General features: G+C 40.8%; 1 protein-coding gene across 1 annotated transcript in view; it reads left to right on the top strand.

Annotated features, from left to right (window-relative positions):
- The window catches only part of NXN (nucleoredoxin), a 114600-nt gene that overhangs the window by 74907 nt on the left and 24717 nt on the right, over positions 1-14976 (top strand). The window contains exons 4-6 of the mRNA XM_069971206.1: positions 884-984; positions 5845-5951; positions 11362-11541. Of these exons, the coding sequence (XP_069827307.1) occupies positions 884-984; positions 5845-5951; positions 11362-11541 (388 nt within the window). The remainder of the gene's footprint in view (positions 1-883; positions 985-5844; positions 5952-11361; positions 11542-14976) is intronic.

Genomic DNA, 14976 nt, shown 5'->3' with positions numbered 1-14976 from the left:
TGCAGGAAACCAGGAGGTGACATTGATTGTTAGCTCTGCAGGGGCACTAAGTTAGGTAAGTATGACTTTATTATTTTGTTCCCACCATTTCCTGCTGGACTCCTCTGCAGTCACTGAATGGCTGAGCAGGTTGTTCCTGTGGTGTTGTGATGACACAGGATCGGGAGATACCTAAGACCGGTGGAGGACAGTGAGCTGGTGGTCCTGCAGTAGCATCGGGACAGGGGTCACCTAATTATTATCTTCCCACGACCCCTTGCCTTCCCTGTTTTTTTGTTTTGTTTTAGGCAAGAGTTCAACTTTAAATATTTATAAAACTAAGGGTCCTGTTAGACAAAGCAACTTTTTAGTTTTCTTTGATTAACGATAAATAATTGCACATGATCGCAAACAATCTGAAATCTTTAGTATACGAGTGATTGTAGTAACAATGATTTTATGTTCCACTCAAGATTGTAGTAACAATGATTTTATGTTCCACTCAAAATGCGATCAGTGACACATAAACAAATTTTCGTTAGTGGTTTCATCGTTGCCTGCATACACACGGAAAGATTATCGCTTAAATTCGAAACATATAACCATTTTTCCCATGATAATCTTTCCGTGTAATAGGTCCCTTATTTAATAGCTGTTACGTTCAAACATCCATTATCTGTCCTAACCATTTAAGAGCCTTTTACTTATCAGCAACTTACTTATGGCACAAACTTCTAGCAGATATGGTTGGTAAATCCGCAGTAAAACTAGAGGAAGTAATATGAGGGTGATCTAGATGGACCATGTGGTCTTTTACTGCCAACAAACTTCTGTTTCTTTTATAGAAAAAGTTTAGTTGGCCTTAAATAAAAATAATCTCTACATTTATTTGCTTACATTTCAGTGTCCTCCGTGTCGAAGTCTGACCAGAGTGCTGGTGGAATCTTACCGGAAAATTAAGGAATTGGGGCAAAAATTTGAAATTATTTTAGTTAGTGCTGACAGGTCAGTAATTTTCTTGTTATTTTAAGTAAATTTTCAGTCTTGAATACTGTTTAATTTTGTTTAACCATGCTGCGTATGTGTTTTACATTTAACCTCTATAATTTGTATTATAGAGTTAGGCCTCCTGCATATGATATCCCATTCAGGGTACATTTACATGTATAGTGTTCACAGCATATTTTTGGCTTGTTTTTGGATGATGGCAGTTTTTTTTAATATCTGCACGATTTTCGGTAATCTTGACTTTGTTCACTATGTAAATGAGACGGTTTGACGCATCGGGTGCAGGGCTACCCCCCTCAGCACACCGATTCGGCTTTCCCCTTGATGAGCTCTGGAGTGACATCACTGCCCCAATGTTCATTAGAAAGGGCTGACCGGAGGGTCAGATCATTGCAGAAGGGAGGAAGTCCTGTCCCCTCTGCACCAAACTGCCCAATTTGCATAGTGAATAAAGTCAAGATTTGCCGAAAGTTTCGCTGTGGGCCTATGGAAACATTAGCAGGTTAGAGAATTCTAACCTTCTGTTAGTTTCCTTTTAAATTCTTAAAGAGGTACTCCAGGGATTTTTTTTTTAATTAACTGGTGTTGTCAGAAAGTTATACAGATTTACAAATCTGTATAACTTTCTGACACCAACTGATTTAGAAACTTTTTTGTAAAATTACCCCTTTAAGGACCCTGGTAATAAAATTTTTAGCATTTTAATTTTTTCAGTCTTCTTGCTAACAAGGTGGGGAAGGGCTTAACATTTTACACCATTCATTGACAATAAAATTGGCATGCCACTTGTATACCTTAGGTTGGTACAATTACAACGATATCCCATTTATATAGTTTTCGTCATGTTTTATTACTTAAAAAAAATAATTAAAAGTTTAGAAAAAATGTGTGTGTGTGTGTGTGTGTATATATATATATATATATATATATATATTTATTAATTAGTACATTGTAATTTCCCATCTGCTAATCATATGTGTAGTTCAGCAGCATATGATTTAAAAAAAAAAAAAAACAACTGACACCCATCTTTTTTTTTTTTTTTTTTTTTGTTCTTGCAATGTTTTCTTCATTACTAGAGCATTAGCCGATACCTCAGGGGAGTTATAGTTCACATACTTCAAGCTTTCTTGGTTTGGCACTGCAGAATTGTCATAGTGACATCATCAGTCTTGTATGTTTTGGCTCCGTTCTCCGATGTTTGTTTAGAGCCTGGCTAATTCTTTATTACATTGCAGAATACTGTAAATGTGTAATGACTAAGTTAATCAGGAAAGATTTGTAATCTGTTAAAACTGCTTGTGTGTGTTATCCATCTTCTTTCCTTACAAATGATGTTTCCTACCTATCAGACTGTAGATTATACAGATCCTTCATATGTGTCCTGCAACACATACACACAGCTTTTGATCTGTCTGTATTTTCAGGTAATACCAACCAGATGCAATTTCTCATTATATAGGCACATGCCAATGAGTTACTTTGTATTAAAGGGGTAGTGCGGCGCTAAAAAATTATTTACAGAATAACACACATTACAAAGTTATACAACTTTGTAATGTATGTTATGTCTGTGAATCGCCCCCTTCCCCGTGTCCCACCACCCCTACCCGTGTAACAGGATGTGTTGGTGCATTATACATTACTTGATCCGTGTCGAGGACCGTCCGCCATTTTGTGCCAAACGTCATCTTCGGACAGACGGCCGAATCCCTGCCGCCCGTCCCCCCTCTGCCGCGTCACAACTGTGCTCAGCCGCGATTGGCTGAGCATAGTTATGCTCAGCCAATCCCGGCTGAGCATCTGATGACGCTGCAGAGGGCGGCCGGCATTCGGAACAGACGGAGCATTCGGCCGAAGACGTCACCGAATGAAGATCGGAGACTGGTGTCGGCACGTGACAGGTGAGTATAGCGCACCACACTTCCGGGTACACTGGTGGGGGTGGTGGGACACGGGGAAGGGGGCCATTCACAGACATAACATACATTACAAAGTTGTATAACTTTGTAATGTGTGTTATTCTGTGAATAATTTTTTAGCGCCGCACTACCCCTTTAAGTATGACTCAATGATCGGACTGTCTTTAGTGACACTTTTGTGACACTTCATCATATTTGATTGTAATTGTCATTAGCTGGTTTGTTCAGCTATTTATATTATGGTGAATATGCTTTGCATGGTTGTTTGGGCTAAATGTTGATAATATGGGTGACTATAGCTGGATGAAAGGGTGCCAGAAGGCAGATGGCAATTGCACCAGCAATAACAAAAAAAATGAATGTTGCCTCCTACCTTTTTGAGTTATTACTATCGTCTTCCATGGAGCCTGAAACGATCCTGATCTCGATTTTACAGCCTAACTCTGGGCTTTGATATTGTTTTCTCGTTTCTTGCCACTAGAACTTGGCAGGTCGGCAAAACAGCAGTAGATCTCATAAGTGAAAAGCCAGAGAATTGTTGACCGCTTTACAAAATCATGGCATAGCTTTAATAATTGTATTTCCCTGTTAAGTAAATGAAGTGTGGGAATGGGCTCTTCTGTTGGCGCAGTACTGAGTGAACCAGTGAGAAGCACAGAAATCAACCTTTGCCAAGTTAATTCCTGTATCCGGGGATCTTAGTAGGTGATATTTGTTGGCAGTAGCTGAGTAGCTTTAGAATGAAGGTAAGGAGGCAGGTATTACAGGTATTACAGTTGCTGTCTATGGTTGTCTATGGCCGGGAAGTGGGTGGATGAAAGCAACAGCGTCCACTAACCTAGCCGTTTCTAGCGCAGAGTCCCGCATCTGGTCTCCAATCCCTGGCTGCTTCCTGGTTTATGACACGACTTGGGACGTGACGTTTCAAACACACTCAGCCAATTAGTCACTGTAGCGTGGACTTGCCTCTGCGGCTGAACGACTGAGTGGGCTTAAAGCATCACGTCCCAAGTCGTGTCATACACCAGGAAGCGGCAGGGGCCCAGAGACCGAAGCAGCGCTAGCCGTGGACGTCGTTGCTTTCATCCACCCCCTCCCAGGCCTTAGTGAAAAAAGCCCTCCTGCCTGGAGTAACCCTTTAAAGGAGAAGTCCAGTGAAAATTTTTATTAAAGTATTGTATTGCCCCCCAAAAGTTATACAAATCATGACTATACACTTATTACAGGAAATGCATATAAAGTGTTTTTCTTTCCTGCACTTACTACTGCATCAAGGCTTCCTGGAAAACATGGTGATGTCACGAACCGACTCCCAGAGCTGTGCGGGCTGTGGCTGCTGAAGTGGATGATGGACTGAGAATCCCTCTGCCATCATCCTCTCCAGCAGCCACAGCCCGCACAGCTCTGGGAGTCAGGTCGTGACATCACCATTTTATCCAGGAAGTGACATCCCCATGTTATCCAGGAAGTGAAGCCTTTATGCAGTAGTAAGTGCAGGGAAAAAGGCACTTTATGTGCATTTCCCGTTGTGCTGGAGATGCAGTGTGTACACAGGCTGCTATATGCATGTGTGGTGGCACTGTCAGGATGTTCTAAAATAACCATCTCCCTTATTAATACAATCACAAACCAAACGCTGTTATGTACTCCGGAGATCTGCCTCCTGCCCACCACTCTTCCCCAAACAACTCAATCACTTATCAGACCCCTTTTGGCTGCAGCACGAATCCTACTTGCAGCTTCATGGAAACAAGATACATCTCCCTTAGAACAACAATGGATCCAAAATGTGGACCAGCTTTATCGGTTGGAGAAACCTGGCCTAATGGGAGCAGAAGCGCCACCAGTCTTCACAAAGATCTGGTCCCCAAGGGCTACATTATGAAAAATCCGACACATTGAATAAGCCCCCCTGTTGTTCCTGTTATACTTATGCTGGATCCCTCCTCCTCCTCTCCCAAGGACAGCAAATCTGAGCTCCACCTACTCCACCAACCCTCTACCCCCTAATCCTTTACCCCTTTTTTTTTTAGTTTTATGGTTAAAACACTAAAGTACAGCTAGCTTAATGTAAGCACTGGAATAGCTACAGTGTTTACATTTAGGCTATATTTGCATTACTTGATTTTATGCTAAAATTTGCTACTTTGCTACTAACATCTGCCTATGTGTCCCCATATAAAGCTTGTCACATTATTTTTGTACTTTTGAATAAAGTTAGTTAAAAAAAATAGCTGTAAGGTCAAGGAAACACCTGGTACCTTTCATATGTCAAGCTGTGCTTCCAGAACATAGTAAAATTTTGTTTTATTTAAAATTTTATTCTATAGCTAGTAGTGTCAGAGAGGGTTTTTATTTTTCTGAGCTCTTAAAGTGCAGCAAGCTGTACCACCTCCTTAGGCTGCGTTTACACACACAGATAACTGGCCAATTTATCTGACAGATTTTTGAAGCAAAAGCCAGGAACAGATTATGAACGGAGAACAGGTAATAAAGGAAAGACTGAGGCTTTGGCTTAAAAAATAAATTGGGCAATTATTTGTGTGTGTAAACGCAGCCTTACCCCCCCCCCCCCATACCTGACCCTGCTTGGGTCTCCGCTTCCAGGTGCCACTCAAGCAGGGAGGGAGGAGAAAGGTCGGGAAAGCCTTTTTGACTCTTTGTACCATAAAATAAAAGCATTTATTATTTCTACATTCTGGAAGCACAGCTGGATATATGAAAGGTACCATGTGTCTCCTTGGCCTAACAGCTATCTAACAGTGTCAGAAGTTTAGAGTGTGAATTATAGCTTTAGCCTTATTTTTTGTTGTAATATTCAAACTACTGCCTACAGGGTAGAGAATGCCGGGCACCGATTTTATTGTTGTCTTTATACAAAGGTTCTTTGTTTACAATAAATATATAAAATTTCTTTCTTTTTGTCTTTCCCCAGATCTGAAGAATCCTTTAAACAGTATTTCAGTGAAATGCCTTGGCTGGCTGTTCCATATAGTGATGAGGCAAGAAGGTCACGGCTGAACCGATTATATGGAATTCAGGGTGAGTGCATAGGGTAATGGGCATTGAGTGTATGAAGCCTGAGAACTTTTATGTTCCAGTAACCACCAGTGTTAATGGTTTGACATACACACTATCTGTGAGCAATCCTACAGTATACTGCAACCAAAGTACTGGATTTTAGAAAGACAAATTTCAAGGAAATGGGGGGGGGGGGGGGTAGGACTAAAATAATAAATTGAAAGGGTGGGATATAACATTGGAAGTGAGTCCTCAGTGGGCAGTGTTTAAAAATTTTCTATTAAAAACAGCTAGACTTTATGCACAAGAAATAATCAGTAGTAAAAAGAAGAGGAGATGTTAAAGTGCACTTTACAGCACTGCCGCCGCCGAGTGAGCGGCGATTTCCTGTCTTTAGTAAGAAGTTTCAGTTTCCCTGGATACAAACACGCAATGAGATTGTCACTTTCCTTGACAGGTGGAGGAGTAATACTTACCTCCCACTGGTTGGACTGGCAATTTGAGGCAGACTATGAGAAGAGCGCTGATAGCACTAATCAATCCTTTGCAATGGCATAGCATTTATTAGTATAAGCAATCTAATGATTACATATAAAAGTCCACTAGAAAGACTTATAAAGTGTAAAAAAAAAAAAAAAAAAACTTCCCCCAATAAATGTGTAAATTACCCCCTTTCCCATTAGATAAACAAACATATTTGTTACTGTAGCGTGCAGAATTGTCCTTACGGTATCACAATATTGTTCCAGCATGGTAAACAGTGTAAACGAAAAGAGGGGTAAAAAAAACACACCAGAATTGCCGTGTTTTTTTTTCTTTAATATTATATCTCAGAAAAGAACATGAATACAAAGCAATCAAAAACGTCTCAAGGCAGCTTAGCCATTCAGCAGCCGTAGCAAAGTCACGCCTCGGCCGCTGAATGGCTGAGCTGCCTTGAGATGTCACGTCTCATGCGGCTGCTAACACAAGGCCGTGGGACGGGTGTACCGGGCGGCAGGATCCGGGACCCGGCGCTGGAACGGGGTAGGTAAGTGACCTCTACCGTCCATAACCACCCCATCCCTGGCAATAGCTGAAAAATACCCCCAGGCCGGAGTACCCCTTTAATACTAAAAAATAAACCTCAATAGTCAGAACTAACATGTGTAGCAAAGTCCGCAAACCATTGTTTTTCGTCCTGCTCATAAGAGGATTTTTTCCTTAGCAGTCTCATAGTGTCACTAGACTCAGAGTAAGGGCTGTTATAGTCCAGTGCAGGTGTCCCACAGGGCTCACTGTGATATAGTGCAGGATCAGGGGGGATGATTTGCACATAGTGACATCACACTTTGCTGCTATGGATGCTTACTCTCATTACTTTGGCTTGGGTTTTATACCTTTTCTCAATCTTTTGTTTCTTGGATGTTAAAAATCTTTGGTTTAAGCTGCAGAATTTTTAGTGTAACAAAATAAAAGTCGCTAGCGCAAGGCTTCTCTGTAATTGGCTGAAGGAGCCAGGTGTCCTATCTGCTGGGTCTTTTGTAGCCCTTATTGTACCAGTTCTCTTAAGTGAGTCATATTTTTAAGGGTGCACATCCACGGATCAACCATAATATTATATAAAATTAACCCCTTGCCTCTTCAGCCTGTTTTGGCCTTAATGCCCGGGGCCTATTTTACAAATATGACCTGTCTCTCTGTATGTAGTGATAACTCTGCGGTGCTTTTAACTATTGCGGTTATTCTGAAATTCAACATTTGTGCAAAAATTAGAAAAATTTACATTTCTTTATATTCAAAACTCTCTTTTCCTAAGAAAGATAGTCATGCCACATAAACTTATTATTGCTGCGACATCTACAACATGTCTACTTGGTGACGTCATTTGGTGAACGTCCTTTTACTTGTTAGGATGTTAGAGGGCTTCGAAATTTTGCAGCTATTTTTTCAAATTTTCATGAAAATTTCAGCTATGATTTTATTAGGGACCAGTTCCACTGTAAAAAACTGCACCCCTTTAAAGTATTCAAAGTAACATTTCATGAGTTTATTAACCCTTTAAAATTTTCATTAATTTGACATATTCTATTTTAATAAATTTTTTCCTATTACACAGCAAATACTAGCTGAGAAATACCACTCACCATATATTCCCCTTATTCCAATGTCTCCAGAAATCCCCCATATGTGGCCGCAGTGCGTCACCTGACTCAGCCACAGGCCGCAGACATGACAGAGACCTGATGAATTTTAGTTTTTTTTTTTAGCCATTACACCATGTCACAGAGGACTTGGGGTGCCAAAATATTTGTGTAAGACGGGTTGACGTTTCCATCTGTACAATTCAGGGGGACATGCGACACCCTAATAATTTTTTATAACATTTTTTATGAGGTGGTATGAATAAAAAACACAATTTAGCAGCTGTTTTTCATCATTTTTTTGTACGCCGTTTACTATATGTCACATATGACATGTTATCGTTATTTGTCAGGTCAGTACGATTACAGCAATATCCATTTTATATGGCTTTTTTTTTATAGTTTATGGCTTTTATTCTATATACTGTGTGTGTCTTGCATATTGTATAGGCAATAATATTTTTATTTTTCCGCCAATGGAGTTATGTGGAGGATTTTTTTTTGCGACATAAGCTGACGTTTTTAGTGGTACACCTTTTGGGTACATGTGACGTTTTGATAGCTTTTATCAATATCTTTTAGGGGGTGGGATTAACAAAAAAATTGTAATTTTGATTAGTTTTTTATTTAAATTTTTTTGCGCTGTTAATTGGGTGGGATATTTAATGTAACGGTTTAATAGATGGGGTCATTACGGACGCGGGGATACCAAATATATGTACTTTATTTATAGGGGATCATTTATAAAGGGGCATGGGGAATGTGTATATTTATTTATTTAATTTTTTTTATTTATTTTATTTGTGTATTTATTTATTTGTGTATGTATGTGTTTGTGTTTCCTTTTCACTTTGCAGGTGCCACTATAATACATTACAGCACATGATCAGTGCTGTTATAGGGAATGAATAAGCTGTCAGAATCTGACAGCTCATTTATAGATCAGGTCCATAGACACAGCGCTCGGCCTGACTGCGGTGTCTATGGGGTTAACTGCCCGGGTGGGAGCGCGGCTCCCCTCCGGGCAGAGGCAGCGGGCGGAGGCTGTGCGGCACAGCCTCCTGCTGCTGCCCGTTCGCCACTAGGGACAGAGGGGGGAGGCAGGGACAGCATGACATTCTGGGAACGTCATTTTGCGGGAAGTACTCGCATCCCATGACGTTCCCGGAATGTCATATTGCAAGGGGTTAAAGGAGTAGTTTAGCAAAAGATATTTTTCTTTCAAATCAGCTGGTGCCAGAGATTTGTAATTTACTTTTTTAAAAAAAAAAAAATCTTCAGTGTGCCAGTACTTATCAGCTGCTGGATGTCCTGCATTTGTGTTTCATTCTTTCTAATCTGGAGAGGAGAGGTTTTCTATGGGGAATTTGGTACTGCTCCTAACATGGACAGAGGTGGCAGCAGAGAGCCCTATGTCGGGCGGGAAAGAACACACCACTTCCTGCAGGACATACAGCAACTGATAATTACTAGAAGACTGGCAATTTTTTTTAGTAGAAGTAAATTACAAATCTATATAACTTTCTGCCACCTGTTGATTTGAAATAATTTCTTTCATTGCTAAACTACCAATTTAATTCCACTGACACGGTGGTTGAAGGAAAATAGAAAGAAGTTGGCAAAACAAGGTGAAACTAGGTGAAATCCACTCCATGTTTGCAATGTGCAATGTACAAAACTGGTCCAGGGTTGGGGGTGCCTAAGACTGATTAATGTACATAGGGAGCAATGGCTAGCCTGACCTGATCTCACAGAAAAGCTTCTGTAGTCCATAATATTGAAAAAAAGTCAATATCCTGCGATTGTTCGTGCAGCCCTTTACTTCTGTTATTTGACAGCCACTCATCTATTAGAGCAGCAGACCTGCTGAGAAGTTATTTTTTTTGGCTCAGACCAGATGGACTAGCCTTTTCTCTCTGCTTGTATCATTAAAGGGACACGCTGGCAAAAAATCTTTTTCTTCCAAATCAACCGGTTTCAGAAAGTTATATACATTTGTAATTTACTGCTATTTAAAAATCTCCAGTCTTCCCATACTTATCAGCTACTGTATGTCCTGCAGGATGTGGTGTTTTCTTTCCAGGCTGACACGGTGCTCTCTGCTGCCATCTCTGTCCAAGACAGGAACTAACGGTCTACAGCAGCAAATCCCCTTAGAAAACCTCTCCTACTCTGGACAGTTCATGTTTCGATCAGGGATGGCAGCAGAGAGCACTGTGTCAGACTGGAAAGAAAACACCACTTCCTGCAGGACATACAGCAGCTAATAAGTATGGGAATAATGGAGATTTTTAAATAGAAGTAAATTACAAATCTATAACTTTCTGAAACCGGTTGATTTGAAAGAAAAATATTTTTGCCAGAGTACCCCCTTTAAGCCTTGATCATGACATCATGACTGTCGCTGGTTGAAGGGCAATCCTTTCTTGGACCATTTTTGATAGGCGTGCTCCTCTTGGTAAATCTGGCAGGATGTAACTTTACCAAGATCGGCGCACCCATACACTGGTCTTATATAAGTTCCCCCCACAGTGCACTTTTTCTTGGTTGGTGCTCCCTCTTGGACAGCACATTTTAGGCAGCATTCATAGATAGTACAGCAGTGCTCTCTGTATGCGTCTGTGTACTGTGAGGTTACATGAAATGTTTTCCCTTTTGTAAAGTTTATTTTATGGGGATTAGAAGCAGTTTCCTACAGCAGGGATTAGACACAGTAGCTTTGGATGAGATCACACGTCTCGGAGATCCTGCGGCCGGCCTGGCGCGCTGCAGCACAGACCTGTGTGTTCTGATCTAGCCTGTTTTCACTCATTTTTGTTGGTATATGTGGGTTTACCGCCTGTTTACATTCAGACCAGGCTTTGTGACATTCCAAAACATTATGTAAACCTTGTTCTTTGCATTGTGAGTTGTAACAAATACATCCAGTTATAACCAGCACCATGTACACTCGCTTTATTTCCTAAATTTAGTCTGGTTGATCCTCTATTTAGTTTTATAGATGTATTGTGACTCAAGAATGCTTCTTCTGTAACAAGTTGGTATTCGCCATGCTTCGATTCTTTTAGGCCTTTTAATGTTTTTTTTTCTCTAAATTCTGGAAGCAGTATACTGAATGCGTTTCTGTGGGAGACAATGGGAAACACCCCCCATAACTTCTGTGTAATAATCAAAACAGGAAATGTTAATGCCCTCCTTGTAGCTTGTGTGTGCGCCAAGTTAGTTGTACACTTAGTGACAGTACTGTGTGAATGAAGCTCTGTTGGTTTCTGCATGTTAATAAATATAATGTGTGATTATTGTTGCAGGCATTCCAAATCTCATTATACTGGATCCAAAAGGAGAGGTCATTACACGGCAAGGAAGAGTGGAAGTTCTTCACGATATCGACTGCAAAGAGTTTCCATGGCACCCTAAGCCTGTTGTGGAACTGACAGAGTTAAATGCTGTTCAGCTGAACGAGGGTCCCTGCCTTGTTCTTTTTGTAGGTATGGAAATCAAATGGTGGTCCTATCACTACCATACACTATACTACCATACACTATACTGTATAGAAAGTTAGCAGATAGGACTGATTCAGAGACAAAGTATGAGCAATAGTAACCAAAACCAGGAGTGAATTGAAAACACAGAAAGGCTCTGCTCACACACTGTTGAAATTGAGTGGACGGCCTACCATTTAATGGCAAGTAATTGCGGTTATTTTAAAACAACGGCCTTTGTTTTGAAATAACTGACGTTATTTGCCATTAAATGACGGCCATCCAATCAATTTCAACAGTGTGTGAACAGAGCCTTTCTGTGTTTTCAATTCACTTCTGATTTTGGTTGTAAAATACTGACGAAGGTCGGGTAGACTGAAAAGAAAAATGTCTGCAAGTTAGTTCTTTTTGCTTAGCAGGCAGATGCTCCTGGTCTCCTCTTGAATAATGTTAATACAATAGTAAGCTTTACATACGACCTTTATAGGCGCAGCGTCATAGATAAACCCTGGCCGGCCCTCCCCTTCTAATGAATATTGTGAAGGCCCTCTGCGCTGCCCTGCTAGTATGTTAGGGGAGTGGACAGTGGTGGCTCTGCCCCTAGTGCACTGAAACTCCTCAGTAGCATTGGGAATAAACAGAAAAAATCATAAAACTGTGCCAAGGATGGCGGTAAGAAATTTACCTTCATCCTCAGTGCCCTGTACGTTATAGGGACAGATCAGCGGATTAGATGTTTTTCTTTAACCCCTTAACGACGCATGACTGGTATACCCGTCATGCGGCCATTAAGGGGGATCAAAGAGGGCTCCCGGCGTGAGCCCTCTCTGCAGCCCGCAGTGTCTGGTCGCTATGTGCAGCCAGGGACCACAGGTCTTAGCCGCCGTGGCCGGCTAATTAACTATTCAAGTGCAGCTGTCAAAGCTGACAGCTTCATTTAAATAGTATATGTGCCCCCTGTCCCTGGGGTCTAGTAGCAATCGCAGAGGGGAGATCCTTTGTAATGAGCCGGCCGGGGCTCAGCGTCGGAATGACACTGATCCCGGCTCGGCAATCTATGTAGATGCAGCAGACCATTATAATAGAGCACCGATCCGATGGATCAGTGCTCTATTATATAAGAAACGAAACTTGATTCCTCCAGCTCATATAAAATTCCACTTTATTAATTCCAAAGTCTAAAATGATAGCCGACGCGTTTCGAGCCTACTTGGCTCTTAGTCATGGCATCTATACAGTTAGACAAACAGACTAAGTGTTAATGTGCAGGTTACAGACATGGTTAAAAAACATAAATATATATACATACACACAAATACAAACACAGGAAAAGATTCTCATTCATCTCGAGTCAACATATGCTTGTGTTCATAATAGATATTAATCTAATGCCCGGTACAGCAATCCATGTTGCATAATAAATAGTTGACTCCAATGGCAGTAGACCAAAATTTAGACATATCAATAACACTAAATTACATAGTGGATAGTTGCCTCTAGTAACAACAGACCAAAAGTTGAACATGTAAGATCTGATATATGCTTTAAGTATGATACGTTGTTGAATATGGTGTGGGAAAGAAAAGACATAATACCTGGGTCCGCAATAATCTAGGGGAAATGACTATAATCCATCCCATAGGTCACCAAGAGGCATCTGGGCTCTGAAAGAACTTTTCTTTCCCCTTCTCCTTCTCTTTCTTTTTCTTTCCCTTTCTGTATATCTGTATTATTTGGGATTTGTGCTGGTGTACGTTTGTTACTCCCCTTTTATTTGATCCGTAGCTGTTTTCCATTGCTATTCCTCTAGCGCATGCGTTCCACATTGGAGCGCACTGTCATTGAATCCCTAGATATTTGAGAGCGTGTATTGCCGGCGGTGGAACGCATGTTGCGTTCCACCGAGCGGACATGACGTAGGATGCCACTTCCGGTTTATCGTTCATCCTAGACAGGTGAGAGCATGTTTTGCCGGCGGTGGAACGCACCTTGCGTTCCACCGAGCGGACATGATGTAGGATGCCATTTCCGGTTTCATAGTATATCCGGCTGGGCACACGGCTATTTGCTCTAGACGCCGGCTAGGTGAGCGGCGCCTTGCTCAATCTCTCCTGCAGCTATGGTCCCGGAGGTTAGTGAGTGGGGATGGATTTGCATTGTGCGTTTGTTTTCCCCCTGATTGTTTTCTGATTGCTTTTTACCACATGCAACTGTTTGCATGAGCATCATTCTCAGCTAGGCTATTGTATCTATGTTCTTTCAGAGCCCAGATGCCTCTTGGTGACCTATGGGATGGATTATAGTCATTTCCCCTAGATTATTGCGGACCCAGGTATTATGTCTTTTCTTTCCCACACCATATTCAACAACGTATCATACTTAAAGCATATATCAGATCTTACATGTTCAACTTTTGGTCTGTTGTTACTAGAGGCAACTATCCACTATGTAATTTAGTGTTATTGATATGTCTAAATTTTGGTCTACTGCCATTGGAGTCAACTATTTATTATGCAACATGGATTGCTGTACCGGGCATTAGATTAATATCTATTATGAACACAAGCATATGTTGACTCGAGATGAATGAGAATCTTTTCCTGTGTTTGTATTTGTGTGTATGTATATATATTTATGTTTTTTAACCATGTCTGTAACCTGCACATTAACACTTAGTCTGTTTGTCTAACTGTATAGATGCCATGACTAAGAGCCAAGTAGGCTCGAAATGCGTCGGCTATCATTTTAGACTTTGGAATTAATAAAGTGGAATTTTATATGAGCTGGAGGAATCAAGTTTCGTTTCTTATCATTGACACCCCGGAATCCAGGGGCTTCATCCCCCGTGCTCTATCGTTCTACATGATCTAGAAAAGCAACATAGCCACTGGGAGCTGACCATATTCACTGTTTATTTATCTTCCAAGCTCTATTATATACACAGCATTGATCTCAATGGGAGATCAGTGCTGTGTATATAGAAGTCCCCCAGGGGGCTTCTAATTACTGTTAGTGAAAAAAGAATAAAGTGTTTTATTAATAAATAACCCCCTCCCTAATAAAAGTCCAAATCACCCCCCTTTTCCCATTTTATAAATAAAAATAAATAAATTACATGTTTGGTATAGCTGCGTGCATAATCGCCCGAAATATTAATTTATTTAATTCATGATCCCTCATGGTAAACGGCGTAAGCGCCAAAAAATTCCAAAGTGCAAAATTGCGCATTTTTGGTCGCATCAAGTCCAAAATTGTAATAAAAAGCGATCAAAAAGTCGCATATGCGCAATCATATCAAGGTACCGACAGAAAGTACAAATCATGGCGCAAAAAATGACACATCAGACAGCCCCATAGACCAAAGGATAAAAGCGCTATAAGCCTGGGAATAGAGCGATTTTAAGGAACGTTTATTTTCTGTAAAAGGTTTTATTTTTTTTA

This window comes from Dendropsophus ebraccatus, chromosome 5, assembly GCF_027789765.1.
Source record: "Dendropsophus ebraccatus isolate aDenEbr1 chromosome 5, aDenEbr1.pat, whole genome shotgun sequence".
NCBI lineage: Eukaryota > Metazoa > Chordata > Amphibia > Anura > Hylidae > Dendropsophus > Dendropsophus ebraccatus.
Note: the sequence above shows the minus strand (reverse complement) of the source record. Positions and strands in the feature narration are given on the sequence as shown.